Genomic DNA, 22,574 nt, shown 5'->3' with positions numbered 1-22,574 from the left:
GGAACATGGGGTAGAAATAGACATTTCTTGTTTCTCTCACCCAGCAAGATAACTTCTTGCGAAATCTGGTTATTTTCTTCATGCAAATATTCCCTTGGGTTAACAGGTTAAGTAGCAGAAGTTAAAACTGCAGCAGACTGAATTCATAGGTCATTGACAAGAAAGCCAGATTTCAGAATAATTTAGCGACATGAAACAAATTCGAATCCGGGACAATAGCTGGACACACAACGAGAATAGTAACCATGTTCTTTCAAAATTGCAGCATGCTTAATCTAAATTTACAGGGTTTGCTCGGAACAGAAAATCAAGCTACAGAACATAAAATGACATGACTGAAGAAAATTCAGAGATTAACAGATAAATAGTTCAGCACCTACAGAAGAAGAGCAAATTCTTGGAGGAAGCACAAGCTTGACTTGCAGGTAACACTACTGCCCATCTGCACCTGCAAATGAGTCCGAGAACAATGGAACATACGGTAAAAATATCGCTGCCTTGTTTTTCCGAAGACTACGGATCCGATGGAATTTCCGATGCTGCATATCGTATGATGCCAACGTATCAGCACCAAACGAGTCCAAGAAAATGGTGTCGCAGTCTGGATGAAAAGCAGCCACCCTGTACTCCCCACCAGTCATGCTGCACAACTCATCGTAGCTCACACTATGCTTCAAGACCCATTCTCTACTATCATAATCCTTCATGTACCAGACTGTTGTTGTATCCCCATGCTTTTTCTTCTTCCCCTTCTTCTTCTTCTCGCCAGGAGCTAGTGGTGTGGCAGCATAGTGCAAGCACCCCTGTGACACTCCCATCATACCATAACTCAGACCACCAGACGGCACAGGGATAGTCTTCCACACCTGCCCCTCCATGTCCACTGCTACCAGTACAGCATCAAAGTCCGTGTTCACGGGATACAGCAAACCATACAAGTGCAGCATACCTTGAAAGAAGACACTTGTAAAGCCAGCGAAGAGGCTAATTTTCTCAGGAAGGCGGCTTTCTCTGTAATTCCAGGCTCCGGTTTGCGAAGAGTAGATGGTCATTCCTGTGATGTATTTATCCTGTTCGGTGTCCTCAAACTGAAGAACGTGGAAATGGGACGACACTGCAGGATCAAAAGCCAAACGAGCGATGACGCGGTGGCCGTCTGCCACCGACGGGAGTGCGGGGATGCCAACCCACCTCCCGGTGGCCGGATTGCAAACGATGTAATGGTATTCAAGCGGCTCATCGTCGTCCCCAAAAGGAGTAGAAGGGAACTTGTGGGCGCGGGAGAGGAGGAGGCCATTGCAGGAGTCCAGCCGGTCGACGTACCAGTACCTGTGGGACGGCAAGAAAGAGAGGGACGGGTCGACCGGCTGGGCTGCGCCGCCGGGAACTTTGGCGAAGTGAAAGTCGTACATGCGGCGGTCCGGCCCCTGGTAGGTGCTGTAGAGGAAACCGGCGAGGGGTTGGGGCAGCTTCTTGCGGTGGGCGGGGTCGGCGATGAGGTCGCGCCAGGCCGGGGAGACGCACTTGAAGCGGCGCACGGACCTGGCGGGGAGGCGGGAGAGGATCTCCAAGATGAGAGCCTCCGTCAGGAGGCTGGCCGCCGCCGCCGTCACTGCCTCCTCCGCCGGAGGGTTGGTCTTCCTCACCTTCTTCTTCTTCGCAGAACTTTTCCCCTCCATCTCCATGGCGCCGCTGAAAGAAACAAACGGGTCAGGATAAATCAATCTGTACAGTGGATTCATCAATCTGGGCGAGAAGGACGAACTGACGGGAAACAAGCTCGCGCTCTCTGTGTGCGCGTGAGGAGAAATACCTTGGTTTGAGGCGGCGGCGGCGTAGGCCGCCATTGTCCATGAGGAAGCGACGGCGGCGGCGCTTCTCGGCGGCGTAGGCGGCGATGGAGGATCGGTAACGTATTAACCGTAGTAGCATTTTTATAGGGGATGATGTTCGCCAGCAACGAGATTAGCGGCGAAATGCTGCGTCTAATCAGGCCCGCGTTTAACTGCCATGCAATTTCTTTCTTTTCTGCGTATATATTACTGTATTATTGGTTTTTGGAAATGCGGTGAATATATTTGGTGTACAATCAATGCGATTTACCTCTCCATCTAAAGTGATTTACCTGTCACTTTGTTTTGCGAATAAGCCCCCAGATCTTATTATAGAGGACCTCCAACAGTATAAAGCACCTCGCATGAAGGGGAAAAAATACAGAAAAGTACCTAAGATGCTCGCAGCTCGAAGCTACTAGGGCTCTAACACATGGGATCCGGCGACCCCCTCACCATCAAGGACTGAGAGGTCGTCAGCGGAGGCGTGCCGTCAGAGGATGGCACCAGAAAGCTAGGGAGTGGCCTCTCCTCACGTCGGGTAAGGTTTCAGTCCTCTAGCATCCGAGAGGAAAACACTTCGCGTGTTTGCTAACGACGCGACATGTAGGTAAACCGCCAGCCGCAAAGTATGTTTAGTCTATAACCCCAAAACTAGCTAAACACTTCCTATTTTATTTGATATGCAGTCAATCTTTCTTTTCTGTGGGAATGTATTGTATATGCAATCAATGTGATTTACGTGTCCATCTAGAAAAAAGTGATTTACCAGCCATTTTTTCTTGTGAATAAGCCGCTAATGGCACGTAAGTGTACATGATTTAGTTGTACTTTTTTTAAGTAAGAGTATCGATTTCACAGGGAACACAAGAATTGGGTGTTGCCTCTTCTTGTAAATTATGGATTTGTGTCTGCAAATAATTATAGACTCTATACAAAGTGAGGGCGAAAATAAATGATTGTTTTTGGTGAAGAGCGAACTGAAAGTAAATAACATGAAATGGTTATCGAAACAATAGCACGAGTAACAAGTGGAACTGACAGATGAGTAATGTGTTCTCAGAGAGTCTGGAATTTCCATTGTATGTCTCTAATGTAACCTATGCATTAATATAGTATTGTCCGAATACTTGAGCCACTCTTGACGATTATGCTGGGCGGAGCCGGGTACAGAACATGTTCTACTTTAGGTAAACTTTGTGTCACACACATCACTACTATAGTCTCCCTCTGCAGGTTACAACTACGATAATTAAGGGTTGCCCCGTGGACACGATCTCTCTGAGGGTTCTCTGTAATTCCTCTATCAATCATAAAAGCTAGGAGTGAAGGTTTTTACTGTCACCTTGAATTACTTAACGTCCTAATCTTTACAACCATAGTGATACACTTCATGACCTTAGGGCGATAATGCTGAGTGGGGCATCTTCACAATGTTTATGAAGTTTATTAAACTAAGCATTTAATAGGGGATCTCATTTAGAGACATTATAACTATGCACTTTAGGAAGCCTCTTAGGCAATTAGACTCTGAAACCGTCCATTCTTGTGGCCTGATCGTACATGGCAACCCGATTCATGTAAAAGTACTGTTTAGCGCATCGTAAGACTAGCGCAGATGTTCTAAAAGGGCCGCTTACCCGTAACATTTTTGGAGGATTGTGGTTTAGCCGGTCCAACGTTCCTAGCAGGAGTACAAATGGGCCGTTGGTGCGTTTTGCCATCTACTCGGTACACCAGACCGATCACTCCACACTCCTCCCTCCGACCTTTCCTATCCTCTCTTTGCAGACAAAGGGACCTGCACCACCACTGTCGCCGCTACAATGAGTATCTCCGGCGGTTGCCACTCCCAGTGCTCTCTCCACCTCGAGGATCCATAGTATGTATTCCCTACCCCCCCCCCCCCCCCCCCCCCCACACCCCCCGGTGCCCTCCTTGTTGAGTAAATAGGCAATTTCTCGATTAAATTATTCCACGAGTAAATCACTAGCATGGCATTGACACATATGATCGCATACTGATATTCAGTCAAAGTAGCACATACTACGCTAATTGCAGAAAGATCTACGTATAACGCTAGCATGGCTAAAACAGAAAACAGTAGGAGCGGGATAAACGAGTTATACCCTCCAGTAGGCCATGCAGAGGCCGCGGCTTTGGTGGCAGCAGCGGCGTCCTCGGCGGCCTTCTTGTCAGCTTCAGCTTTCTCGGCGGCGGCACGTTCGGCGTCGGTGGACATGGTGATGATGAAGGCGACGCGGACGTAGAGGAAGTAGACGATCGGAAGTGAGCAGTCGCGTAATCGCTGCCCAAAAATCTATTCGCCCCTCACCCCGTACAGGAACCAGAAGGGCGTGGTTTCGGAGACCTGCTCTCCCGTCGACCGTGTACGCGGCGGACGGGATGGAGTCACCGGCGGCAGCAGCAGCAAGGGAACGACGGTGGACGTGCGCGTGGAGCAGATGTGATCTGTTCGTGGTGGCTAGGGTTAGGAGACACCGCACACTTATAGGCGCAGCCGCGTGGAGAGACGTGGGCTCGACCCACGTCCGAGTTCGTGACAGCCCACGATCCGACGCCGCGCCGCGGGCGGCGGAGGAGGAGTGCGCGAGGGCCTCTTCTCTTCTCAAGCTCCAATAGCATGTAGAAAAGAAACCCTTATAAGGAGGTCCAACTCCTCTTCCACTTCCGGGGTGGGACTAAACTTCCAACTACACCTAGTGCCATATAACCCACATGGGCCCTTAGAGATTTTTCAGAAATTGCTACATGGGCCTAGAGCCCATCTCAAATTTCAGCACTCCTTGCCGTGTAGCAGTGCCGTCATCCAACCACATGCGCTTTCATGGATGTCTTTTTGGCTCTCAAGGAAACATCGGAATTGCTCCTCTATGACTCCTGACACAAACTCCCCGTGCCTTGGTGCAATTGTTCAGTTTGTAGGCTCTACCCGGCCAAGATCGCCCTCCATACTGTCACCTTCCTAAATTTGCAGTATAAGGGTTGGACATGTTTTGCTGCGCCGTTGGTGTTGGTGGATTTTCATAATTTTGTTACTCCCTTTGTTTGAAAATATAAGGTGTATTAGTTTTTTCAAAAAATCTAACCTCTGTAAACTTGACCAAAATTATAGACAAATATATAAATATCCATAATATCGAATCGGTATCATTAGATCCATCATGAAATGATTTTTCATATTTTGTTTCTTTAGTATTGTGGATGTCGATATTTTTGGCTCTAACCTTGGTCAATGTTAAAGAAATTCGACTTTCGAAAAACAAACACACCTTATATTTTGGAACTGAGGGAGTATTTAGTTGTGCGAGTGGGAGATGATGGGGTGTTTTTTCTTTTCTTTATAATATTGTCGGCGGGGCTATTGCGGTGTGATTTTGTATTATATGCTAATTAACCAGTATTTATGTGGGGAAATTTTATGCGTCGATGGATGTATGTACTGTTTTGGTGCTACTCCCTCCGTTCCTAAATATTTATCTTTTTATAGATTTCAAATGGACTACCACATACGGATGTATATAGACAAATTTTAGAGTTTAGATTCACTCATTTTTCTTCGTATGTAGTCACTTGTTGAAATATCTAGAAAGACAAATATTTAGGAACGGAGGGAGTACAATATAACATGTTGGTGCTTCTTTGTGACGCCCCCGATCCAATCGTACAATAATCATGCACGCAAACGTGTACGATCAAGATCAGGGACTCACGGGAAGATATCACAACACAACTCTAAAACATAAATAAGTCATACAAGCATCATAATACAAGCCAGGGGCCTCGAGGGCTCGAATACAAGTGCTCGATCATAGACGAGTCAGCGGAAGCAACAATATCTGAGTACAGACATAAGTTAAACAAGTTTGCATTAAGAAGGCTAGCACAAACTGTGATACAGATCGAAAGAGGCGCATGCCTCCTGCCTGGGATCCTCCTAAACTACTCCTGGTCGTCGTCAGCGGCCTGCACGTAGTAGTAGGCACCTCTAGTGTAGTAAGAGTCGTCGTCGACGGTGGCGTCTGGCTCCTGGGCTCCAGCATCTGGTTGCGACAACTAGGTAGAAAGGAACGGGGGAAAAGAGGAAGGAAAGTAACCATGAGTACTCATCCAAAGTACTCGCAAGCAAGGAGCTACACTACATATGCATGGGTATATGTGTAAAGGGCCATATCGGTGGACTGAACTGCAGAATGCCAGAATAAGGGGGGGATAGCTAGTCCTGTCGAAGACTACGCTTCTGGCAGCCTCCATCTTGCAGCATGTAGAAGAGAGTAGATTGAAGTCCTCCAAGTAGCATCGCATAGCATAATCCTACCTCGGCGATCCCCTCCTCGTCGCCCTGTTAGAGAGCGATCACCGGGTTATATCTGGCACTTGGAAGGGTGTGTTTTATTAAGTATCTGGTTCTAGTTGTCATAAGGTCAAGGTACAACTCCGGGTCGTCCTTTTACCGAGGGACACGGCTATTCGAATAGAGAAACTTCCCTGCAGGGGTGCACCACATAACCCAACACGCTCGATCCCATTTGGCCGGACACACTTTTCTGGGTCATGCCCGGCCTCGGAAGATCAACACGTCGCAGCCCCACCTAGGCACAACAGAGAGGTCAGCACGCCGGTCTAAATCCTATGCGCGCAGGGGTCTGGGCCCATCGCCCATTGCACACCTGCACGTTGCGTACGCGGCCGGAAGCAGACCTAGCCCCCTTAATACAAGCGCGAGCTTACGGTCCAATGCGGCGCGCGCCGCTCGGTCGCTGACGTCACGAAGGCTTCGGCTGATACCATGACGTCGAGTGCCCATAACTGTTCCCGCGTAGTTGGTTAGTGCGTATAGACCAAATGGCCAGACTCAGATCAAATACCAAGAACTCGTTAAGCGTGTTATTTTGAAGTAACCGCGGACGCCGTCCAGGGCCAGGCCCACCTCTCACCTAGGCGGTCTCAACCTGCCCTGTCGCTCCGCCACAAAGATCCACCCAGAGGGCCGTCGGGACAAAGGTCCTTTCAGCCCCCAATCCGTGAATCACTCGCGGGTGCTCCACGAGCCGACCCGACTTTAGTCACCACATGTATCATGTATAAAGTATATAGTATATACCCGTGATCACCTCCCGAGTGATCACGGCCCGATAGTATAGCACAGCAGACGGACAAGAATGTAGGGCCACTGATGGAAAACTAGCATCCTATACTAAGCATGTAGGATTGCAGGTAAAGGTAACAACAGTGGTGGCAAGGACAGGCTATGCAGCAGAATAGGATTAGCGGAAAGCAGTAACATGCTACACTACTCTAATGCAAGAGTACAGAGAAGAATAGGCGATATCTGGTGATCAAGGGGGGCTTGCCTGGTTGCTCTGGCAAGTAGGGGTCGTCGACACCGTAGTCGAACTGGGGGTCGCCAGCAATCTCGGGGTCTACCGGAAAGAAGTAACGGAGGGAGAACACAATAAATAACAGAGCAATCAAAGCATCACAAAAGCATAACATGGTAATACGCGGTGCTAGGGGTGACCTAACGCAGTAATGGGTGCTACTGGCGAAGGGGGGAAACATCCGGGAAAGTATTCCCGGTGTTTCGCGTTTTCGGACAGATGAACCGGAGGGGGAAAGTTGCGTGTTCACTATGCTAGGGATGTGTGGCGGACGAACGGGCTACGTATCCGGATTCGTCTCGTCGTTCTGAGCAACTTTCATGTACAAAGTATTTTCATCTGAGCTACGGTTAAATTTATATGATTTTCTAAAGTTCTAAATCATTTTTAGAATTGATTTAATTAATTAAATTCAACATTATCCAGAACCGTGCATGTTGACGTCATCATGACGTCAGTAGTCAACAGGACGTTGACTGGGTCAAACTGACGTGTGGGTCCAATGGGACCCACCTGTCATAGACTAAACAGGTTAATTAGGGTTTAATTAAGCAGGACTGGATATGTTTAATTAAACTAGATTAATTAAGTTAATTAATTTCTTAATTAATTAATTAACTATTTAATATTTTTATTTATTATTATCATTTTTTAAACCTTTTTTTCATTTTCGTTCTCAGGGGCGTGGGCCCCGTTTGTCATTGGCCCAGAGGCCATACAGGGCGCGGGCGACGGGTTACGGGCGCGCCCCGTTCGAGCGCACGCCCAGGGGCACGCGGGCGTGGGCGCTGGCGGCCACGGCGGGGCATGGCGCCGACCAGGGATGGGTGCAGGGGCGCAACCCGCCCAGCGCGGGGCGAGGTTGCCGGTGACGGGGGAGCCCGCCCAGGAAGGGCGCAACTATGGTGTGAGGCGCTGGGCGCCGAGACTGCGCGGGGGCATGGCACAGCGGCAGGGCCACCACGGGGCGGAAGCGGGGCGAACGCAGGGCACCGCAGCGGGGGTCGCGGGCACGGCGAGCGCGGCCCCGGAGCGAGGCAGGGCGCAGGAGCGGCGTCGTAGCACGCGACGAGCGGCAACGGCGCGCACGCAGCGCGAGGCGGCGGCGAGGCCACGGCTGGGTAGCGCGGCCGCAGATGCGATGCGGGGCGACGGCGTAGGGCAGAGAGGGGAAGAGGGGGCTCACGGCGGGGTGCAGGGATCGGGGCAATGGTGCTCGTGGTGGGGGACGGGGACGACGGCGTCGACGTCGACGGGGAGGAAGACGAGGAAGGCGGCGACGAGGTGGAGGCAGTCCAGCGAGGTCCTCCGGCGGCGGAATCGTTCCGGGCGACGAGGGCGGAGTCGGGGATGGGCGCCTGCGTCGGGATCGGGCGCGACCCCGATCTAGATCGGGACGAGGGGGAGAGAGACGTGGGGGAGGAGTGGGGGGTAGTGCGGTTGTGGACTAGGGTTTCGGAGTGTGAGGGGGGTTAAGCAGGGTAGGGGTGGTGGGCTGGGCCAATCGGGTGGCCGAGGCCCAGGTGGGGGTTGGGGCCTTTTGTTTTCTTTTGTTTGTTTTGGTTTTTTTCTTCTTCTTTTTTCTGCCTTATTTATAATTTCTTTTATTTTAGTTTTATGAAATACCAATTTAGCACCTAAATTAGTATCATCAATATAGGCCATTGCCAAACCTAGTTTGTAGTCAAAATATATTAGTTTAATATTTTTCCTAATTTCAAAAGCAATTAAATTATTATTTTAGCCATTGTTTTAAATTAGTCTAGGGTAGTCAAGCATTTTACAAAAATGTTGTTTCTCCACCAATATTACTAACTAATTATTTGTCACATCCAGAACATTTTGGTTTTAATATTTGAAAACTTTTATTGTTTAACTTGAATTTAAATTTTGAATCCGAACGGGATTGAATCATCGCGAGATTAACAACGGTAATTGTGGTGACGTGGCATTGTTAGCAGAGATTACTGTAGCTTAATTATCCGGGCGTCACATTCTTTTTTCTATGTGGTGAGAGGGTGCGCGGGATTGATATAGGCTATTTATTGCCGATCAATTGAAAAAATTGTTAACCTTATCAAAATTGTAAACCAAATCTAAAACTGAAACCTCAAACTTAAGGAGCATAGTGAAAATGAATTGAACGAAGGAGCTTCTTATGAAATTGTTGACCCGGTCTAAATCTGAAAGTCAATATCGTAAACCAAGTCCAAAATTTAATATCTCAATTGAATAAAAAAACTGCAAAATTAAGGAGCATAATAAATTAAAAGAATTGAATGAGAGAGCTTTTTTAAAAATTGTTGACCCGATTAAAATCGGACAACCTAATTTCAAAATTAGTGACCTCAATTGATTACGAGACCTTTAAAACAAGGGAGGATATCGCATTTATAGATTTCCCCATGGCTGCGCCCTTCTACTCCGAGGCAGGGAGCATTTGCATCGACACCCCCGGTATTTCATTGCCATCCCACCTTGGGTCCAGCAGCAGCACTGATCATCGAGCGCGCGCCCCCAGCGGTCCCAAAATCTTCAAATCGTCTGCGCGGGAGGAGAGGAAAACATCTCCCCGCCAAAATCCACACCAGCCGAGCCCGTTCGGGTTCCGCTGCGCACCCCGCATAATAAAGGGGCAGAACGGGGGAGAAATATCCCACATTCCAACCGCAGAAGGAGGGTCCAGCCTAGGGTTCAGGGGGCAATCCGGCCGGATAGAGGAGGGGGTTCTGCTGCTTCCGGTGGCCTCGCTCGCGGCGGCGATCCCGCCGCCCTTGCCAGGAGCCGGTACGCCTTCCTCTGCGAGGTAAGGTTTCTCCGATCGCGGCGGTTTCCTCCCTCCTTTGCTTTGCTTTAATGGTGCGGTTATATGCTGAAACACATCGCCACTAGTGATCTCGATTACTGATTAGGAAAGAATTTCATCATGTCAGTTGAACTGGAGGACATGGTGATCACGATTGCTGATTAGGGAAGAATGTTTCTAATCTATGGGTGTTGACTAGGAGGGCACATGAATTGTGTATGAACCGATTAGCTGCCAAGTTGTAGGAGACAGAAAAGGATGTTCCTTTTGTGCGCTTTGGTGAGTTTGTGTAGAGGTAGTTGTTCTAGTGATGATGATTACTAGCTTAGGGAAGGATGCCATCATGTCAGTTTTTCTCCAAAAATGTTATCATGTAAGTTGAGTTGGGGAACAGATGGATTGTGTATGAACCGATTAGCTGCGAGGTTGTAGGAAACAAAAAATATGCTCTCCTTTTTTGTGCGTGACTGTGAGTTTGTGTGGTATGGAAAACATGTACTCCTAGGTTGTAGGACGAACTTCTTTTTTTGTAGCGACCAGACCTCAAATGGTTTGTGCTGCTGTGCACCAGTGTCATCCCTGGATCAGTAATGCTGACACGCACAGTACAAATGGAGGATTTATAACAGAGTAGCAATCACACACTTATTAAATCGAATATCTCCAAAGAGATTAAGTATGATAAACATGGCTTAAGGCCATCTAAAAACGATAACAGCGGAAGACTTGGAAGATAAGTGAGTCCATCAACTCCAGCGGCATCACTGAGTATAAGACCACGACCTAAGGCACCTTACTCGTCGTCTGAAAAGTCTGCAACATGAAACGTTGCAGCCCGAAAACGGGTCAGCACATAGAATATGCTGGCAATGTAACACATAGAGAATAATGAACAGTAATAACGCTATACTACATGCATATATGGCTGGTGGAAAGCTCTATGGTTACAGTTTTTGCGAAAAGCCAATTTTATCCTACTTCAAAGGAATAAATTTTATTTAACTATCATGGTGGTTGTGAAACATTGAGAAGGTACCTCCAACTCAATCCCAATTAGGTGTCATCATTAACCCAACAAAATTAATTAAAAGTAACATGGTGATGAGATTCAAATGATAATCCAGGTACTAGATACTCAAGTTGTTCATAACCGGGGACACGGCTAACCATGATTAGTTTGTACACTCTGCAGAGGTTTCCGCACTTCAAGAGATCTTGTAACCTACTCAACTATGCTAGAGCCCATAATAGCTTGTGCTGCACACGGAAGTTTCTAGCATGAATAATTTTATGATCCCTTTGAGCCTGGGTGGCGGACCTTATAAAATCAGACAACACTGGGTTCTCCAGGTGCCTCAATCCACCCAGATGTGAGTTTTAGTTGCCACCTTAAGTTGAACCATTAATAAACATCTCACATCTGTCATGAATATCTCTCAAACCCAGATCCACGTCTACGAGCATAGCATGGCAATAATAATAGCAACGTAGAAGTAACTCCCAAGGGTTTGAATAGAAAACAGGTAATAGGTACTACCTCAACTACTTCCCAATACCCACAATTTAATTAGATCCTAATCATGCAAGTGTTTGAGGAATAGATCTAATGCAATAAAACTGGGTATGAAAAGTATGATCAAAGTGTTACTTGCCTTGCTGATGATCCGCAAAACCTAGCGATTCGAAGTAACAAGCGGCACACTCCGGGTACTCTATCGCAAACAAACAAGCATACAATCAGTACTCATCTAATGCACAGGTAAAACTCGAATGAAAGATACAACCAGAAAATTCAACTTAAGAACTCCGGTTTGCAAAAAGAATCAACTCGAAAGAAGCAACGAAGGTCAAACTACGAAAGAAAGAAGCTTCGTTTACTAATCTGGATCTAGGTCAAATTTTACTGTAGCAAAAACTTGTTCGAGTAGGTTAAACGGAAAGAGAATTTCGAGACGAAACTCTAGGCGCTTGAATCGCCTGATTCCGATAAACGAGCGAGAAGTTAAACAGAAACGAAGATTCGATCAGAAATCGAATATGAGATAATCGTAGAAAAATCCGACGAAAAAGAAAAACGGACGAACGGTTAAAGAACGGACGTTCGTTAACAGAGAAAAACCGTCGAACGCGTTCGTTAAAACGAACGGTTCGGTGAACGCTTGCAAAATAATAAAACCGAAAAAAAAACCGATCTAGGGTTTTTTTTAAACAAAGGGTTTTTTTTTAACAAATACCGGCGTTGAACGGGGCAGGCAGTACCTCGTCGGGGCGGGGGTTCCGGCGGGGCTCCGGCGCTCGGGGCGAGGGGCGGCGAGGGGGGTGCGGGGTGCGGGGCTCGGGGGGGTGCAAGGGGCGGCTCCGGCGGCGGCCAACGGCGGCGGCGGCGGCTCCCGAGTGCGGCGGCGGCGGCGGCAAGATGCAAGGCGGGCGGCGGCGAGATGAGAGAGAGGGGGGTTGAGGGGTATATAAAGAGGGGGGGAGCTCGGCTTGGAGGAGCGGGCAAGCTCCGGCGGGGTCGGACTCCCGTGTCCTCCATGGACACGGCGGCGGCGCTCTCCCGTGCAGAGGAAGGAGAGGGCGACGGGGTGGGCCGGCGGCCTGGGCTCGGCCCAGCGGGCGCGCGCGTTTTTTTTAAATGTTCCGCGGAAAATAATTCGTAGAAAAATAAATAAAAGTCAGAAAAATATAAAATAAATTTTCCCCGTCTAGTTAGAAAATCTAGAATAGGGTGAACATTTATTAACACAAAATAAATATTTTGAAAACATGCAATATTTTTAATGCAATAAAAATTGCAAATAAAATCCAAATAAATTCCAATAAATGATTTTAACATTTTTCCTCCAGTATTTCAATTGTTTTGGAGAAGTCATATGTTCTCCTCTCATTCATTTTTAAAATTGAAATATTTTTCTGGAGAGAAAATAATTAAAACCAAAATCCTCGTCTTATTATTTGATGAAAATGAAATATGAAAATTCGAGAAAATCCCCAACTCTCTCCGAGGGTCCTTGAGTTGCTTAGGATTTATCGAGGATTTGTCAAACTGCAATAAAACATGATATGCAATGATGATCTATGTATAACATACCAAATTGAAAATTTGGGATGTTACAAACCTACCCCCCCCTTAAGATGAATCTCGCCCTCGAGATTCGGGTTGGCTAGAAAACAGGTGGGAGTGGTCCTTCCGTAGATCTTCCTCTCGCTCCCAGGTGGCTTCATCCTCCGTGTGGTGACTCCACTAGACTTTGCAAAACTTGATAACCTTACTGCGGGTAACTCGGCTGGCATACTCAAGAATCTTAACTGGTTTCTCCTCATAGGTCAAATCACTTTCCAGCTGAATCGCTTCCAGTGGCACAGTATCTCTCAGCGGTATCTCAGCCATCTCTGCGTGGCACTTCTTCAACTGCGAAACGTGAAATACATCATGTACTCCAGACAATCCTTCGGGGAATTCCAGCTTGTAAGCAACCTCTCCCATACGTTCCAACACTCTGTATGGTCCGATAAAACGGGGCGCTAACTTTCCCTTAACTCCAAAGCGCTTCACTCCTCGAAGTGGTGATACTCGAAGATATACTCGGTCTCCGACTTCGTGAACTGTCTCTTTTCGTTTTAAAATCAGCATAACTCTTCTGCCTGGACTGGGCTACCTTGAGCCTATCGCGAATCAACCTCACTTTCTGTTCAGACTCCTTAATCAAATCTGGTCCAAACAGCTGACGGTCTCCAACTTCGTCCCATAACAACGGTGTTCTACACCTCCTTCCGGACAAGGCTTCGAAAGGGGCCATCTTCAAACTGGTTTGATAACTGTTGTTATAAGAAAACTCCGCATATGGCAAATTGTCGTCCCAACTGGATCCGTAATCTAGTGCACATGCTCTCAACATGTCCTCCAAAATCTGGTTGACTCTCTCGGTCTGTCCATCTGTCTGTGGGTGAAATGCTGTACTAAATTCCAGCCTGGTTCCCAATGTTTCATGTAACTGTTTCCAAAACTTCGAGGTAAATTGGGTTCCTCTGTCTGATACAATGGTCCTCGGAACTCCATGCAAACATACGATCCTGGTCATGTATATCTTTGCCAACTTAGCACTGGTGTAAGTGGTCTTCACTGGAATGAAATGAGCCACTTTCGTCAATCGGTCGACTACAACCCATATTGAGTCATAGCCTGAACGAGTCCTGGGTAATCCTGTGATAAAATCCATGCCTATTTTATCCCACTTCCATTCGGGTATCGGCAATGGTTGTAGCAATCCTGCTGGCTTCTGATGCTCTGCCTTCACTCTCTGACATACATCACAAACTGCTACATACTCTGCAATATCCTTCTTCATTCCGGTCCACCAGAAAGTATTTTTCAAATCCAAATACATCTTGGTATTCCCTGGGTGTATCGAGTATGGTGAATCATGGGCTTCTTGCAAAATTAACTTCCTGATCTCCGGATCATTTGGCACATATACGCGGTCCTCAAACCATAAGGTATCGTGCTCATCCTCACGAAATCCCTTGGCTTTTCCTTTGCTCATCTTCTCCTTTATCTCTTCAATCTCCTTGTCTGTCTTCTGAGCTTCTCTGATCCTTTCCATCAAGGTAAACTGAATCTCCAATGTCGCTAAATAGCCTCTTGGGACTATCTCCAAACATAGCTCGCGAAGATCCTCGGCTAACTCCTGAGGTAACTCTCCTGTCATGAGAGTGTTGATATGACTCTTGCGGCTCAACGCGTCTGCTACTACGTTAGCCTTTCCAGGGTGATAATGCAATCTCATATCATAATCTTTAATGAGCTCCAACCATCTCCTCTGTCTGAGATTTAACTCCTTCTGCGTGAAAATGTACTTCAAACTCTTGTGATCCGTGTACACCTCACAATGGTTTCCGATGAGAAAATGTCTCCATGTCTTCAATGCATGCACCACGGCTGCTAATTCCAAATCGTGCGTAGCATAATTCTTCTCATGGGGTTTAAGTTGTCGTGAAGCATATGACACAACTCTTCCTTCCTGCATAAGCACTGCTCCAAGTCCTCGACGAGAAGCGTCGCAGTAAACTTCATAGTCCTTGCGTTGATCTGGCAGAATCAACACTGGTGAGGTAACCAATCGTTTCTTCAACTCTTGGAAACTAGCTTCACATTCCTCAGTCCAATTGAATTTAGTGTCCTTCTTCAATAGCTCAGTCATGGGCTTAGCAATCTTCGAGAAATTCTCGATGAATCTCCGGTAGTATCCTGCAAGTCCAAGAAAACTCCGGATTTCTCCAACTGTCGTGGGTGATTCCCAACTTGTCTGTGTCGACCTTGGCAGGGTCTACTGCTATTCCTTCTCCAGAAATAACATGTCCAAGGAATCCAACTTCCTTCAGCCAAAATTCACACTTGCTGAACTTGGCATATAACTGATGTTCTCTGAGCTTCTCAAGTACCAATCGTAAATGCTCCTCATGCTCTTCCTCATCCTTGGAAAAGATTAAATATCATCAATGAACACCACGACGAACTTATCCAGAAACTCCATAAACACTTTGTTCATCAGGTTCATGAAATAGGCAGGTGCGTTAGTCAGTCCAAATGACATAACGGTATACTCATACAATCCATATCTGGTGGTAAAAGCCGTCTTAGGTATATCCTGCTCTCGAATCTTTAACTGATGGTATCCTGATCGTAGATCGATCTTGGAAAATACTTTAGCTCCTTGTAGGCGGTCAAACAAATCATTGATCATCGGCAGTGGGTACTTGTTTTTTATGGTCACTTCATTCAATCCTCGGTAATCAACAACCATCCTCAGCGATCCATCTTTCTTCTCCACTAGAAGTACTGGTGATCCCCAAGGTGACGAACTTGGGCGAATATAGCCTTTATCCAGTAACTCCTTGATCTGCTTCTTAATTTCCTCCAAATCCTTTGCGGGCATCCTGTATGGTCTCTTAGATATTGGCCCTGTGCCTGGCAAAAGTTCAATCAAGAACTCAATGTCTCTATCTGGTGGCATGCCTGGCAACTCTTCTGGAAATACATCCGGATAATCCTTCACCACTGGCACTTCCTCCTGTACAACTCCTGATAAGGAATTCACTTGAGTCCTCTTCGGCATATGCCGGGATACATACTTGATCCTTTTCCCTTCCGGGGTGGTAAGCAAAATCGTCTTGCTGGCACAATCAATGTTTCCTCCATACGACGATAGCCAATCCATTTCCAAAATCACATCCAAACCTTGCGACTCCAAAACTATGAGGTCTGAGGGGAAAACATGCCTTCCAATGGCCAATGGTATCTGAAAACATCCTTGGGTTGCCATATACTCTGCTCCTGGCGAGGTTACTAACATAGGGGTTTTGAGAACTTGGGTGGACATCTTAAACTTATTCACGAATCCCCTTGATATGTATGAATGCGATGCACCAGTATCGAAAAGAACGGTTGCAGTAAATGACTTAACCAAAAACTTACCTATTACTGCATCAGGCTGAGCTTCAACCTCCTCCACGCTCACGTGGTTCACATGCCCTTTGTTGAACGGGTTCGGCTTCTTCCCAGAGCTTCCATTGCCATTTCCATTTTGGGCTTCAGGACAATCAGTTGCATAATGTCCCGTCTTCTGGCACTTGAAACAAGTAATGTGACTTAGATCCCTCTTGGTTGGGGTAGATGGGTTGGTGCGGTTCTGTCCGTTGCCTCCTCCATGGGTATGCTGAAACTGTCCTCCCGGTTTCGGGGTAAATCGTGGCTTCTGCTGGGCTCCAGAATTGTACTTCCCTTGTCCATACTTCCTCTTACGATTTTCAATCTGCTGTTGCTTCCCTTCAATCATGAGAGCTCTATCTACCAGCTCCTGGTAGTTGTTGAAGGTTGCTACCATCAACTGCATACTCAGTTCATCATTCAGCCCTTCCAAAAATTTCTCCTGCTTGGCAGCATCTGTAGCAACGTCATCTGGTGCATAACGTGCTAACTTACTGAAATCCTCCACATATTGGCCTACGGTGCGTCCTCCTTGGCGTAGGTTACGAAACTCACGCTTCTTCATAGCCATAGCTCCTGCTGAAACATGAGCTGTACGGAAAGCTTGCTGAAACTGGTCCCATGTGACAGTGTCAATAGGGTGCGTGGCTGTATAATTCTCCCACCACGATGCTGCGGGTCCATCAAGTTGATGTGCGGCAAAACGCACTCTTTCCGCATCTGTGCATCCTGCAGTGGTCAACTCCCTTCCAACTTTGTGGAGCCAATCATCTGCAACAATCGGCTCGGTGCTACTGGAAAACACCGGCGGGTTTAGCCTTAAGAAACGGGCTAAGTGATCAACAGGTGGTGGTGGCGGTGGGTTGTTGTTGTTGTTGTTGCCTTGGTTCTGCACTAACACTTGCATCAGGGCATTCTGTTGCTGAATCAACTGGGTGATCTCTGGCGGGAAAACAAATCCGGTGTCGCGTCTCGGAGGCATCTGATAGGTTTAGAAAAGATGAGAGTTAAGAATAGAATGAGGTCTAGAGAGAAAACACTACCCATATGCTCATGAGACAAATCAATCAATATCACTCAATCAATTCAAACAAGGCAAAAACAATCGATCTAACTAGCGTTACAAAGTGCTTGAACTATACTATTGAATGGGGGAAAACTACTACTGATATGGTGGTCTACTAGAAATTCTGATCCGTTGAAGACTCCATGATGTCTGCTCCAGCTTCATCAACAAAGTCATCTTCACTTGGTTCCGAGTCGGTGTCGTCGATGATGATGTAGTTATCCGGACAAGTGCATTCGTCAACTTCTGCTTTTGGCACTGGATTTCCCATGAATACTCCAATCTTCTTCTCCAGGTCGTCATTCTTCCCTACTAGTGCGTTGATTTCTTCCAAATAATCCTCGCGTGTAGCCTTGAGTTCTTCTTAGAGCTCTTTGATCTTCGTTAATGCCTTCTTCAGTTCTTCCTTGTCCGTGCACATCTGGTTCTCCTGGCGACGAATATGTTGGTTCTGCTCCTGGATGAAAGCTGCAATTGATCCATCCTTCTTGGTTCTGATCATCTCCCATTGCGCGTCTCGGCGTCCACAAATTTGGTAAATTGTATCCTTAAGCTCCTGGTGGTAGACTTCTCCAATGCGTCCCATGGCGATGTGTGCGGCCATGCTCTTCCCTAAACTCCAAGTTGGTGCTTCGAAAACCAATCTTATGGCACTAAACATCCTTCCTGGAATGATAACTTGAATCTTCCAGCTCTCCTCTTCAGGTAATGTGGCGTTGTAGGTTCCGGTGATGCTTGGTATTCCTATGTTCAAGTACTTGGTGACTTCCTTCAAGTGTCGACCAAACGGCGTGTCTTCATCTGGTTGCATGAACTTGCTCCTTGCATTCGCCATTCTTAAAAGAGTAGAAAAAGGAGAGGGGTCAGAAATGAGAAGAGAGAAGCTTTCTAGGGCTTAAGCTTAGTGGTCGTGTCCTACAGTCAGCGTGTGCTCTGATACCAACTTTGTAGCGACCAGACCTCAAATGGTCTGTGCTACTGTGCACCAGTGTCATCCCTGGATCAGTAATGCTGACACGCACAGTACAAATGGAGGATTTATAACAGAGTAGCAATCACACACTTATTAAATCGAATATCTCCAAAGAGATTAAGTATGATAAACATGGCTTAAGGCCATCTAAAAACGATAACAGCGGAAGACTTGGAAGATAAGTGAGTCCATCAACTCCAGCGGCATCACTGAGTATAAGACCACGACCTAAGGCACCTTACTCGTCGTCTGAAAAGTCTGCAACATGAAACGTTGCAGCCCGAAAACGGGTCAGCACATAGAATATGCTGGCAATGTAACACATAGAGAATAATGAACAGTAATAACGCTATACTACATGCATATATGGCTGGTGGAAAGCTCTATGGTTACAGTTTTTGCGAAAAGCCAATTTTATCCTACTTCAAAGGAATAAATTTTATTTAACTATCATGGTGGTTGTGAAACATTGAGAAGGTACCTCCAACTCAATCCCAATTAGGTGTCATCATTAACCCAACAAAATTAATTAAAAGTAACATGGTGATGAGATTCAAATGATAATCCAGGTACTAGATACTCAAGTTGTCCATAACCGGGGACACGGCTAACCATGATTAGTTTGTACACTCTGCAGAGGTTTGCGCACTTTTCCCCACAAGACTCGATCGCCTCCGCTTGATTCTCGCACTGCATGATGTTTGAGAAACGGATGACCGAGACACAGTCTTTCAGAAACAATCACTCTTTACTCTGGATGGACCGGTACACCTACTTTCCCCTACATCTGCTAGCCCACCTCTTCAAGAGATCTTGTAACCTACTCAACTATGCTAGAGCCCATAATAGCTTGTGCTGCACACGGAAGTTTCTAGCATGAATAAATTTATGATCCCTTTGAGCCTGGGTGGCGGACCTTATAAAATCAGACAACACTGGGTTCTCCAGGTGCCTCAATCCACCCAGATGTGAGTTTTAGTTGCCACCTTAAGTTGAACCATTAATAAACATCTCACATCTGTCATGAATATCTCTCAAACCCAGATCCACGTCTACGAGCATAGCATGGCAATAATAATAGCAACGTAGAAGTAACTCCCAAGGGTTTGAATAGAAAACAGGTAATAGGTACTACCTCAACTACTTCCCAATACCCACAATTTAATTAGATCCTAATCATGCAAGTGTTTGAGGAATAGATCTAATGCAATAAAACTGGGTATGAAAAGTATGATCAAAGTGTTACTTGCCTTGCTGATGATCCGCAAAACCTAGCGATTCGAAGTAACAAGCGGCACACTCCGGGTACTCTATCGCAAACAAACAAGCATACAATCAGTACTCATCTAATGCACAGGTAAAACTCGAATGAAAGATACAACCAGAAAATTCAACTTAAGAACTCCGGTTTGCAAAAAGAATCAACTCGAAAGAAGCAACGAAGGTCAAACTACGAAAGAAAGAAGCTTCGTTTACTAATCTGGATCTAGGTCAAATTTTACTGTAGCAAAAACTTGTTCGAGTAGGTTAAACGGAAAGAGAATTTCGAGACGAAACTCTAGGCGCTTGAATCGCCTGATTCCGATAAACGAGCGAGAAGTTAAACAGAAACGAAGATTCGATCAGAAATCGAATATGAGATAATCGTAGAAAAATCCGACGAAAAAGAAAAACGGACGAACGGTTAAAGAACGGACGTTCGTTAACAGAGAAAAACCATCGAACGCGTTCGTTAAAACGAACGGTTCGGTGAACGCTTGCAAAATAATAAAACCGAAAAAAAACCGATCTAGGGTTTTTTTTAAACAAAGGGTTTTTTTTTAACAAATACCGGCGTTGAACGGGGCAGGCAGTACCTCGTCGGGGCGGGGGTTCCGGCGGGGCTCCGGCGCTCGGGGCGAGGGGCGGCGAGGGGGGTGCGGGGTGCGGGGCTCGGGGGGGTGCAAGGGGCGGCTCCGGCGGCGGCCAACGGCGGCGGCGGCGGCTCCCGAGTGCGGCGGCGGTGGCGGCAAGATGCAAGGCGGGCGGCGGCGAGATGAGAGAGGGGGGGTTGAGGGGTATATAAAGAGGGGGGAGCTCGGCTTGGAGGAGGGGGCAAGCTCCGGCGGGGTCGGACTCCCGTGTCCTCCATGGACACTGCGGCGGTGCTCTCCCGTGCGGAGGAAGGAGAGGGCGACGGGGTGGGCCGGCGGCCTGGGCTCGGCCCAGCGGGCGCGCGCGTTTTTTTTTAATGTTCCGCGGAAAATAATTCGTAGAAAAATAAATAAAAGTCAGAAAAATATAAAATAAATTTTCCCCGTCTAGTTAGAAAATCTAGAATAGGGTGAACATTTTTGTAACACAAAATAAATATTCTGAAAACATGCAATATTTTTAATGCAATAAAAATTGCAAATAAAATCCAAATAAATTCCAATAAATGATTTTAACATTTTTCCTCCAGTATTTCAATTGTTTTGGAGAAGTCATATTTTCTCCTCTCGTTCATTTTTAAAATTGAAATATTTTTCTGGAGAGAAAATAATTAAAACCAAAATCCTCGTCTTATTATTTGATGAAAATGAAATATGAAAATTCGAGAAAATCCCTAACTCTTTTCGAGGGTCCTTGAGTTGCTTAGGATTTATCGAGGATTTGTCAAACTGCAATAAAACATGATATGCAATGATGATCTATGTATAACATACCAAATTGAAAATTTGGGATGTTACATTTTTCTCCCCAGAGATTCCTACTGTTAGGACGGTCATTAATACCTGCATTTTTCTACAGGTATGTCGATGCCAGAAGAGTTTGTGATATTTCCTGCTGAAGGGAAGATTTCCAATGGGCCTGAGGGGGCACTAGTGAGTCCCGATTGCCCGTTTCTGGTCGCACGGCTGCCACAGCCACTGAACAAGTCGTTCGAGCAAGTGCGACGCTGGATAATGCAGCTCTTCCAGTTGAATGGCGCGACACATGAGCTCACTCTGCAGCACATTCTGTATGTCAGGAACAATCCCATGGCTCCTCCTTCCACCATGCTGATTGACATAATTGGGGACGATTCCTGGAGGGCGTTCCTGAACGTGGCATGGCGCCATGTTGGAGTTTTCAGGCTGTTTGTCAAGTGGAGTGCCAAGAAGACAACCTCTGTTTCTAAGGCAGTCGTCACCAATGGCACTCCGGTTGCTGATGAAGATCCTGCAGTGACAGATGAATCTGATGATGATGGCAGCTGGCCAACTTGCAACCATGATAAACCTTGCACCATTGAAACTTCATGGGACCGTCAAGACCCAGGGAGAAGGTTCTACCGCTGCCCTCTCTTCGCGGTGAGCTTCCTTTGGAAAATGTTTATCTGGGTTGTATATACATGTAATTGTCTGAACCATCACTGCATTGATCCACAATGATAATCTATGTCTTTGTTTCTGTTTTTGTCAGGATTCAAAACAGGACTGTGGGTTCACCCAATGGCTGGACAGGAAGTTCCCTGAGAAGGCGACTGTACACATGAACTACCTCACCGACAAGGTTGATCCACTCGAGCAGCAGGTTGACAACCTGAAGTGCGAGCTTGAGGAACTTCGTCATCGTCGCCAGAAAAGGTCGGTTGCAGAAGCTGTTGTCAGTCATGGAGACAAGTGCCTATGTGGAAAGATCCCTTGCGACGCAGCTTGTTGCAATCAGGATGAAAAGCCGCGCCCAAGCCAGATTCGTAGATTGGCTAAGGCCAATTAGCCCTCGATATGCTGAGTGGTTCGTGGTCCAGGCTAGTTTCATTCTGCGATGAAGATATTTTGTCCATTTTCTTGTTCAGTCATCAGCAACCATCATGACCTGCAAATGTGATCAGTGATCTAGCCATCTTAGGTAGTTTTATCTGCTAGCTATTGTGGAACTCCTTTGTTGCTGAATCCAGATGAGAATATGATTACCCTGAAACTATGGTTTATGTAACATGCATTGCTTAATTAGTTTGACTAAGGAATTTTGCATGAGCATGCCTTTTTTTTCCTTTTTGTT

The 22,574-nt window shown here is 46.6% G+C and overlaps 2 protein-coding genes across 3 annotated transcripts; one reads left to right on the top strand and one right to left on the bottom strand.

Annotated features, from left to right (window-relative positions):
• Nucleotides 1-237: 237 nt before the first annotated feature.
• LOC109766464 (F-box protein At5g07610-like) lies at nt 238-1,947 on the bottom strand. Of its 2 annotated transcripts, XM_040399617.3 has the most exons (3): nt 1,814-1,947; nt 950-1,692; nt 238-883 (listed from the first exon to the last, which is right to left on the bottom strand). In XM_040399617.3, exons 1-3 carry the CDS (start codon nt 1,930-1,932, stop codon nt 432-434), a joined length of 1,314 nt encoding a protein of 437 aa, XP_040255551.1. In that variant the 5' UTR covers nt 1,933-1,947; the 3' UTR covers nt 238-431. The 2 variants fall into 2 exon arrangements, with proteins under 2 accessions (XP_040255551.1, XP_040255550.1); XM_040399616.3 differs by having other exon boundaries at nt 238-1,692.
• A 7,956-nt stretch (nt 1,948-9,903) lies between these two features.
• On the top strand, nt 9,904-22,409 carry LOC109766467 (uncharacterized). The gene is made up of 3 exons (XM_020325232.4): nt 9,904-10,040; nt 21,339-21,880; nt 21,993-22,409. The coding sequence occupies exons 2-3, from the start codon at nt 21,341-21,343 to the stop codon at nt 22,287-22,289; spliced, it is 837 nt and encodes a 278-aa protein (XP_020180821.1). The 5' UTR covers nt 9,904-10,040; nt 21,339-21,340; the 3' UTR covers nt 22,290-22,409.
• The last annotated feature ends 165 nt before the right edge of the window (nt 22,410-22,574 follow it).

Source organism: Aegilops tauschii, chromosome 2 (genome assembly GCF_002575655.3).
Source record: "Aegilops tauschii subsp. strangulata cultivar AL8/78 chromosome 2, Aet v6.0, whole genome shotgun sequence".
Classification (NCBI taxonomy): domain Eukaryota; kingdom Viridiplantae; phylum Streptophyta; class Magnoliopsida; order Poales; family Poaceae; genus Aegilops; species Aegilops tauschii.
Note: the sequence above shows the minus strand (reverse complement) of the source record. Positions and strands in the feature narration are given on the sequence as shown.

What these genes read in the sequence shown, in the direction of transcription:
- LOC109766467 (XM_020325232.4), top strand. Translation starts at nt 21,341, where the DNA reads ATGTCGATGCCAGAAGAGTTTGTGATATTTCCTGCTGAAGGGAAGATT. An exon ending in ACCGCTGCCCTCTCTTCGCG is followed by an intron (nt 21,881 to 21,992) that starts GTGAGCTTCCTT and finishes TGTTTTTGTCAG; the next exon opens with GATTCAAAACAGGACTGTGG.
- LOC109766464 (XM_040399616.3), bottom strand. Translation starts at nt 1,932, where the DNA reads ATGCTACTACGGTTAATACGTTACCGATCCTCCATCGCCGCCTACGCC. An exon ending in CGCCGCCGCCTCAAACCAAG is followed by an intron (nt 1,693 to 1,813) that starts GTATTTCTCCTC and finishes TGTTTCTTTCAG; the next exon opens with CGGCGCCATGGAGATGGAGG.